Genomic DNA, 10000 nt, shown 5'->3' on the forward strand with positions numbered 1-10000 from the left:
CGCAGGTGGAGCGTCATCGCCATAGCAACTCAAGTGCAGGAAAAGAGCCGGCGTAAATTCAGGGAAGGTTCAGAGAAGCTGCTAGAAGATTCTTAAAACAGGCATAAGCGGGGAGGGAAAGTTCACATATTTACATTCCTTTTTCCACCCCCCCCCCAAAACAAAACGAATTCTCCCACCGTCTGTTCATATATGGGTTTGGGGGTGGGGGGTTGAGTTCTATTCCCGTCACCAGAGGAGGGGAAAATAAATAAATAAACAAAGCGAAAAATAAAAAAAACAATCAGGAGGGCAGAAAGGGTTCAGTATTTTTCCATAAAATGTCTGGCCTTTTTTTGAGAAGAACAGGAAGTGGATGACTGGCAGCTCTCGTATGAATGACTGCAGCTAGACTGGGGTTGACACCGTCATCAAGCCCCCCTTTGACACGGTTAAGATCCTCTGAGGAACACCGTGGACGCTCCGGAACCGGTGCTACTTTCACACAGCAACAAGCCAAAGCCAAGGATCAGCGGTATGACTCATTCGCAATGCAGTGTTCACTGCCAAAGTACGAAGAGGGGCTATACCCATGCGTTTTAGTGACCTTCCCGGAACTACAGTAAAAACGATGCAATTCACACCGCTGCACTTTGGATGAAACGTAATGTTTTAAACCATTCTCATTACGCACCTAAAAGGAACGCAAATGCATAACTATCTCATCGCGTCTTTCTCAGAAAAAAAAAAAAAAAAAAAGATCAAATACCAGGAATAAATGTGGTGATCAGCGTGAATGCAGGGGGGATTTCCAGGAATACGGGTTCGGTGTGGAGAATGCAGAGATTATCCAGGAATACGGGTTCGGTGTGGAGAATGGAGAGATTATCCAGGAATGCGGGTTCGGTGTGGAGAATGGAGAGATTATCCAGGAATGCGGGTTTGGTGTGGAGAATGCAGAGATTATCCAGGAATACGGGTTTTGTGTGGAGAATGCAGAGATTATCCGGGGATGACCTGCAGGGACTGTCACCAGCACTGTGACTGATGGGCCAGCGCTGGGTCTGCAGTCTCATATCACACTGGAGACACAGAGCTGTACCCCTTTACTGGAGACACAGAGCCGTACCCCTTTACTGGAGACACAGAGCCGTACCCCTTTACTGGAGACACAGAGCTGTACCCCCTTTACTGGAGACACAGAGCCGTACCCCTCTCACTGGAGACACAGAGCCGTACCCCCTCCACTGGAGACACAGAGCTGTACCCCTTTACTAGAGACACAGAGCTGTACCCCCTTTACTGGAGACACAGAGCCGTACCCCTCTCACTGGAGAGACAGAGCTGTACCCCTTTACTGGAGAGACAGAGCCGTACCCCTTTACTGGAGAGACAGAGCCGTACCCCCTCCACTGGAGACACAGAGCCGTACCTCTTTACTGGAGACACAGAGCTGTACCCCTTTACTGGAGAGACAGAGCCGTACCCCTCCACTGGAGACACAGAGCCGTACCCCTTTAAAGGCCCACTTTAATGTTATAACAATATGTAATGAGCAAAAAGACAACGCTATGGTCCAACTGCGTATAATTCCTCTCCTCGTGTGTTGGACGGACACTCCCATCTTATGGGTTTCATTCTTCTTTGTTTTATATAATGGACATTTTGGAGTCCCTGCTTAGCTCATCAGCGTAGAAACTAACTCCTCACTCACAGGTCAGGAAATATGTAAATAAATATATAAATAGTTTGCTAACGTTTCGCTAAATAAACCGAATAGACCTCAGATCTACTTGACATTACCAAAGTAGCCTTATGCAAGCTTCAGCAGGACAAAGGCTCAGTATCACAGAGTTCAGCGGCCTAAGTAGAGTTGTTGCACAGGTTACCAAGACAATCGAGAAAAACGTTAAATACTACGAGTACCATGATCCAACGAGGCACCATCCACATTATTTTAGTCAAAAAGCAACCGAATCTTCTGTGGAAATTACTGAGTGGGCCTTTGAAGCACGAGACGTGCGATTAGAGTGTTCTTAACACCAATGTTCTAAACATTCCAATGCTGATGTAACAATCATACAGTGGAGTTCCAGAACATTGACTTGGAATTTTGAAAAACATTCCAAAAAGCCTACTCTTCAAAGGGTTAAGTGAAGGTGAAAGACAACCATAAAAAAAACACATGATACGGGAATAACGGGGGCGTAAAAAAAATAAAAATACGCGGAATTGGACTTCATGTGACCGACATCCCTTAAATAAGAGAGCCCTGGAAATCTTAATGTCACGGTCACTGCTAAGTGATGTTCATGGATGCCTGCACTTGCACTGTTTAAGTGTTGCGGGATGTGCTATGAAATCAATGTCAAGTGTGAGCATTTTTCTGTAATGACCTCTTAACACTTAAGAGGCCACTTACCAGTGGGGATTCAAATGGCAGTCTCACACAGGGGTTTGATGGGGTGTGAGAATCAGATCAGGTAGACTGATCACGTCAGTCCAGGCCAGCTCCTTTGGACCCTGACCCGATCAAAGCCATGGCTATTCTTCCCATCATGCCTCACTTCTCCCCAATCCAACTGGCTCAATCTCTCTCAACATCATCCCAAGGCCAAACAGCGGCACGTCCCAGCACTAAAATGTAAAGCCCGGCATGCCACCACGTCCCACCAGTGTCGAATTGCACCAGACCTGGCCTCTTCTTCTGTTACCCCGCAGGGACCACTGTGTCACTTCTCAGTTGTTTACTTAACACACTTCACAAGCGGGCAAGTCAACACTGAAACCGACACTCTCCGTCCGATCGGTTTCCACCTTTTCATTTCAGCGTCGAGTTGTTCACTTTGAGAATGTTTTTGCAAGTTACTGCGTTAGGGCACGAAAAAGGACTGCCATAAATTAGACAATAAATAAACAGAGAGAGAGACAAAGAGAGAGAAAGTGCAGCATTCCAACATACACTCAGTGAGCACTTTATTAGGTATTTATTCAACTTATTTTTCAGACTCATGGGTCTTCTGCTGCTGTAGCCTATCCACTTAAGAGGTTTGACGCATTGTGTGTTCAGAGATGCTCTTCTGCAAACCACTGTTGTAATGTGTGGCTTTTGTGTTACTGTCGCCTTCCTGTCTGCTTTGACCAATCTGGTCCTTCTCCTCTGACCTCTCTCCTTGTTACTTTGGTAACAACGTGTTTTTGCCCACAGAACTGCTGCTCACTGGATGTTTTTTTGTTTTATGTAACATTCTCTGCAAATTCTGGACGGTTATGCGTGAAAATCCCAGGAGATCAGCAGTTTTAGAGATATTCAAACCACCGTGTCTGGCACCAACAATCATTCCATGGTCAAAGTCACTTAGATCACATTTCTTCCCCATTCAGACATTTGGTAAAACAGACGAACCTCTTGATCATGTCCGCATGCTTTTATGCCTTTAGCTGCTGCCACATGATTGGCCGATGAAATATTTGCATTAACACGCTGGTGTACAGGTCTACCTAACTAGTTTGAAATCAGGAGTTGTGTTCTGCTGCCGAGTGCAGGTAAATGGATGCAGTTGTGTACAAAAACAGAAAATAGACAATGCAACCAAAACCAAACAGCAGAGCCTTAACAGTCATTAAGCAGTGATTGAGGGATGGAGAACGGTGTTTAGCTCAGTGCTACAACTAAACCATTGTCCTGTAGAAACAGCTAGACAGTAGCAAGCATTCAAAGTTATATGGGCATCAGGAAGGCTTCAAGGCAAAAGGGTAATGTGGCACATTCATTATTCTTGTCAATAAGAAAATGCTATTTTCTCAAACAGAGGACCCAGCAGACCTTTATGGACTCACTGAGCATGCAAATCAGGACATTACAACTTCAGATCTAGTGAATTAACTAAGTGCCAAACATCAGTGCGAGTCAATAAATTCTACTGTTCTGAATCAGCACAACTCTCGAGATCTTTACATAAGACAGCAGTGCCGTTAGAATAAAGTCAGATAGATTGGCGTCTCTGTGATAGTACGGGCAGGTCCTGAAATGTGAAGATTTGAGTTGATTGACCCTGAATTATGCAGTAGCCATATAGAGCTTGCACCCTAAGCTGATAGCCGATACGTCACCTTTCAAGAAAGCACAGCCCTGCTCATTTAAACACAACTTTACTCTCATCTGCCCCCCACTGCAATGACAGAAAGAGCATCACATATTCACATATAATAGTCAACAAATTCATGTAAAAGCTTATTCGGTTTATGACAAAAGCATTTTAGAATGCTTACTTACTGGAAAAACTTTGCAGTGTTACTTTGAAGCACAATACAGAATCCAGTAAAAACACATCGGGTAAAAGTGACTTGCATGCAATTTAAGAGACAGCTTCCTGTGTGGTCCTTACATCTATGAGTGATGCGGTCCCGCCCAAGATATATAGTCACTGACCACCTGTGCGCCCTCCCCGTTAACTGCAGTGTGATGTCATAATGAGGTGACCGGCAACTGTGCTCATTCCCTTTTAGTGGAGTATGATGTCATAACGAGGTGAGCAGCAACATTCTGGAATACTGTCCGTGTGGGGTCCGGCCCCAACGCAACATCTCCAGATCTCTGGCCTACGACGATAAATTAGGAGAGGAGGGCTATTATAATTCCCGCTGTATTACACTCGCTGCACCTCAAACCCCTGCCAATTTCCATCTCCTTTACTGCGTTACCGTCATCGTGCATTTTATCGTTGCCTTTATTATTGAGGGTTTATAAGTCAAGACGCGGCCGGGTTTCTGCAACAGCCCAGAAACGTAATTGCCATTGACATTGAAGCCAATTTGTCCTCCATCTGCCAGGAAACTCTAGCAGAATAAATATTTGAGTGCCTGGCGCCTCAGACAATGGAGAGATGGGAGGCTCCCCCCATGCAAGAGCCGCCAAGGGGACAATAAAACACAGTGACATTCATGCACACGACCCGTGGACCTATTACTGTCTGTAACAGGAAACTCAGGAAAAGGGGAGTATTTCAGTGTTTTGAAAGACTGCGGACATCGCCGGGAAAGGCGGTTGTTTTCCTTTAACGCGACGTTAAGTGATTAAAACTCGCATCGGCCAATACATCTATTAAAAAAAAATAAGCACAGCATGAAAACAAACTCCACCGATAGGTCCACTCTGGAGTGCAAGCGGTGATTAATGAAAGCCAGAACGCATTAAGCACCGTGTGAGATCACGCCACGCAGCGCTGGGGGTCACCGGGGTGGAGCGGGCTGAGATTCCGGGGGGGAGCGAGGTCATCCGGTGCCCGCACCCCCGGCCTGCGTTCTGCAGGGGTCGTGTGAGAGTGCAACCTGAGCCCGAAAGTGACATCTGCCCCACCGTTCCCCCAGCTGCCCCCGAGGCAGCCTCACTCCGGGGCAAATATCAGCCCATTACATTACATTGCATTACGTTACATTACGTTACATTACACTGCATTACATTACATTACATAAGCATTCAGCAGATGCTCCTATCCAGAGCGAAGTACCACGAAGCGCAGATCGAACACAGGAATAAGTGTTAAATCGATAACAATGATCTGGCAAACTGCAGTGCCTCGTTGACAGTACACACCCCCTCAGAGTGACCATCAGAAACAGGGGGGGGCAGACTCTATAACGAGAGCCAGGCTGCTGTCCGGAGACTGTGCCCGCGCAGGATCCAACACACACCTGCCCCTGTCACTCAGCATGATAATGTCTCAGACCAGAGCAACGGATCCCCACACACAGAGGAACACAAACATATCTGTGCCAGGCCATACATTCCCCAGGCAAGAGCAATACCGACCAGCACAATGGATCACTAGCATCAATAGGGAGCACAGAAAAAACACCAGAACGTAAATCGGGGTATAAATCTCTGAGTAGAAGCTGGAGATAATAACCAAAAAAAAAAAAAAACAAAGAACAGGAAGCTTGAGTGTCCTTCATGTATTTTAGCTCACAAAGACATCTTTATTTCTGCTCTGTCCCTGATGGACGGGCGCCGTTAAGAGCAGAAGCCCCCCTCTCCCGCAGCTAGAGGGCCAGTGTGATGTTTAAACCTGCCAGTGCTCCACACAGTGCCCCTCTTGTTGAAGGGGCTCTCGTGGCTGCAGTGGACTGCATCAGATGGAGATGATAATGGACTTTGTGCGGAGTGGGGCTAATGCTTCAGCCCCACAGACAGGCAGACTGTTTACAGTGCTGATGTAAGTGTCTCCAGAAGAAAAGAGGACGTCCCACACATATTGAATGATTTAGACGTGGGCCGGTGCAACCTTGAATGTACTATGAATAGCCTAGATTTTATAACGCAGCGAAATGGCATTCAGTACATTGTAATTCATAGTAGTATGAGTTCATGGTGGTACAAACCAGGAAAAGTCTATTTAAATTAGTTAATGAAATTAATTAAAAAACTAGATTATTTTTAAATTAAATTAAATGAAATAAAACATATGTATAAAAAGTCATTTCTACATGGATGTAAATACCCTCAACTTAAGTGGACAGTAATTTATCCTCTACTTTCCACATTTTATTTAAAATCCTATGTGCTGGAGTACAGAGCCAAAACAACAAAAATTGTGCCACTGCCCGAATACTTCTGCCTTTCACTGTATATATTCAATCTTATTTTAAAGGTACAATAGGACTTTTGTGTTAAAACATTGTTACAAGACGATTGTAAATCCATTCCTATCATTGAAAAAGGCTCACTGACATGTTGACTCACCCTCTGCCTGTGTTTATAGTCCTTAAATTCAGGTTTCAAAATATGCAGTTCATGGGCCGCCACTCTGTACCAAAACATCATATAGCTGTACAATAATTCAAGCTCATTGGTTGAAAATTGGTTCTAATTGCCACAGGCAAGTGCCTTTCAACTTCAGGGCGTTTTGCGGGTGTTTCTTGCTGCGATTCCTCTCTCGACCGTTAGAAGTTCAAAATTGCCCATTGTACCTTTAAATCATCAGCAATGTTCAAAACATGTTTACAACACAGCCTCAGGGCGCTCCGTTGAAAAGCCAGTGCAGACCACACTTAAAAACCAGCACCACCACGGAGCAGGAGAGGAGACGCGCGGCACACCGAAGCGCGACGGGTCGAGACCCAGCCGTCTTATCAGAACAGGGCCGGCCGTCACTCAAACCCGGCTCTGAATTCATTACATTACATTACATTACATTATTGGCATTTGGCAGACGCTCTTATCCAGAGCGACGTACAACAAAGTGCATACCCATAACCAGGGATAAGTTCGCTGAAAGACCCTAGAGGGAAGTACAATTTCAACTGCTACCTGTACAACAAAGATAAGGACGAGGGCCTTTTTTTTTTTTTCAAACAGAGCAAAGTTAACTATCCAAACACTGCTTACCTAGCCAACTAAAAATACCGATACGCAAAGCAAGTCACAGAGACAACAATTCCAGAGGTGTTCATCACAGCTCCGGAGCTCTGCGTGAGTCACCCCCCACCCCCCCTCACCCCCCCCCCCCAGTGTAGTCACAGGGCACCCGTGCGCGTCCATAAAAACACCAGATCACCTTACCTGCTCGTTCGTTGCTCATCTTCACCGCCACCTTTGAAAAAAAAAAAAAGAGACAAAGAACACAGTCACACACCAGCGGCAGGGCTGCCATCGCCGTCACTCGACAGCCGGGTGACTAACGGCGGCACACATCCATCAGCACACTCAGACGGCACCGCGTGAAAGGCCCCGAAACAAAAGACCGTTCTGCCGCTTACTGTACAAAAACTGCCCGTGGGCGGAATCGGGTTTTATTGCTAATCAGTGTTCAAACACATATTCACAGGGTCCTGTCTGCTTTGTCTTTGCGTGTAGCTGTTCACAAGCAGAAGAAGATCTAATGATCATAAATGATTCACCCTAGCCAGTACTACTTGAAATATTTAAAAAAAACAGGAAAATTAGTTTAGCGTGGCACTCGCACAACAAAAGAGGAGACAGTAAAGTATAAAGTAAGGCAAACGGATCGAGCAGTCTCGCCGATATATAATTGGTCTGCCTGACGAAACACTTGACCTTTCTTCACAGAGAACTACCAATGGTGTCCTTGGAATGGTAGGATAGGTGTTTAGTGGAAACAAAGAGCTGGTTGGTGCCTTGCCTGGCAGCCAATCGCCCTTGCTGTGTGAGTGTGTGTGAACGGGTGAATGAAAAGCATCAATTGTACAGCGCTTTGGATAAAGGTGCTATATGAATGCCAACCATTTAAAGAAACAAACCACCCAGTACTGTACTCAGGTACATTACTGAACACAACGAGAGTACTGAACACTGGTACAGTGCTGAACACAGGTACATTGCTAAACACAGCTACATTACTGAACACAGGCAAATAATTAACATGGGTAAATAATGAACACAGCTACATTACTGAACACAGGTACATTATTGAATACATGTAAATAATGAACACAGCTACATTACTGAACACAGGTAAATTACTGAACACAGGAACATTACTGAACACAGGAACATTACTGAACACAGCACCAAACAGCATGTTCATGTGACGGCAGCTCTCTAAAGCTGAGGAGAGTAGCACATTTGCACACGCAGGACAGTTTTCCATCGAGCTCAAGTTCACAGGGACACAGAATCACGCGCAAAACCTGCAGGCAGGAAGCCCAGCGCTTAAATCAACGGCAACAGGCATGAGTCACAACCCCGTGTGCAGGCAGCGCTACCGTACGGAGCCTGACACCAAAGACAGAGACAAATGTCACCCAGATGGGGATTTCGGGAAGGGGAGAGGACTGTCCCTCGGGCCAATCATCGCAGAGGAGGCCACGGAGGGCAGGGCAGTGTATGGTGGCCGGATACGCTCCGAGGACACACATAATGATTTAAAACACACTCAGCCTTACCCATGTAAGAGCGCTCCTTGTTTAAAGGGGGGGGGGGGGGGGGGGTTTAACATTCCCAAACTAATCCTCCCGGACTCTGCTCTTCTGCACACGTCTTCACTCGGGATGGTTCCTGATCTTGGGATAATCCACAGGACCGCCAGAGTCTGAAAATCTGCTTTTTAATCTTTCTTCCAGCTTGATACAGTTCAGTTAGCGCACATGTAATGGGACCTTTTGCCTTGTTAAACCTGTCTGTCCTCCCTTGTCATCGACCACATTTGTGTGTTTTTTCTTTTGTCAACTTTGTTCTTCGATGAAGGCAGATCAGATATGCACTAGCTCATGTGTCCTACAATAAACACACTCATGTTACACTACATGAATGGCATTTGGCAGACGCTCTCATCCAGAGCGACGTACAGTTGATTAGACTAAGCAGGAGACAATCCTCCCCTGGAGCAATACAGGGCTAAGGCTCGAGGCTGTGCGGATCCTATCGTGGCTACACCGGGGATCAAACCGCCAACCATGCGAGTCCCAGTCATGTACCTTAACCACTACGCTACAGGAGTCCTCCAGTAGGAGTCCCCCACACTCCAACACTGGCTTCTGCTTTGTATGATAATGTGTCTGTCTCTCTGCCCTCCTGCAGTCCGATCTGCCCTGTCTGTGTCGGATGTGAGCATCCATTAGCTGAAGAGCTGACATGTTCTGGTTTGCTTCGTCGGTAGCGCAGACAGACATTAGAAACCGCTCAATCTTGTTCAGACACCACGAGACCAGGACCTCTCAAGCATCTCGCATCCGATAAACGTCCAGTAAAACTGTGCTGAAGCACAATAGATACGTGGCAGAGAAAGGTCCACGTCTGGGCAGAGCTAGCAAAGTCAGAATTCAACGGCGCTATTTTTCCAGGAAAGATTAAAGTCTGCTGACAGAGAACGATGTGGCTTTTGGGATCAAACTGGGAATGAGGAGGGTTGAGCCGGAGAGCACTTTTCCAGGCCTGACACGAGTGTAACTGACCCTCCTAATGGAGAGATCTACTGCATTCCTCCGCTGTCCCTTTCCATATATCTACGAAATATGGCACATCATCAAACCCCCTCTCTACCTCCTCCAAGGCAAGCTAATC

At 46.2% G+C, this 10000-nt stretch overlaps 1 protein-coding gene across 1 annotated transcript in view; it reads right to left on the reverse strand.

Annotated features, from left to right (window-relative positions):
* Positions 1-10000, reverse strand: part of LOC133107713 (stAR-related lipid transfer protein 13-like) — a 107940-nt gene that overhangs the window by 74297 nt on the left and 23643 nt on the right. Inside the window, exon 4 of the mRNA XM_061216828.1 lies at positions 7541-7571. Coding sequence (XP_061072812.1) covers positions 7541-7571 — 31 coding nt within the window. The remainder of the gene's footprint in view (positions 1-7540; positions 7572-10000) is intronic.

Source organism: Conger conger, chromosome 13 (assembly GCF_963514075.1).
Source record: "Conger conger chromosome 13, fConCon1.1, whole genome shotgun sequence".
NCBI lineage: Eukaryota > Metazoa > Chordata > Actinopteri > Anguilliformes > Congridae > Conger > Conger conger.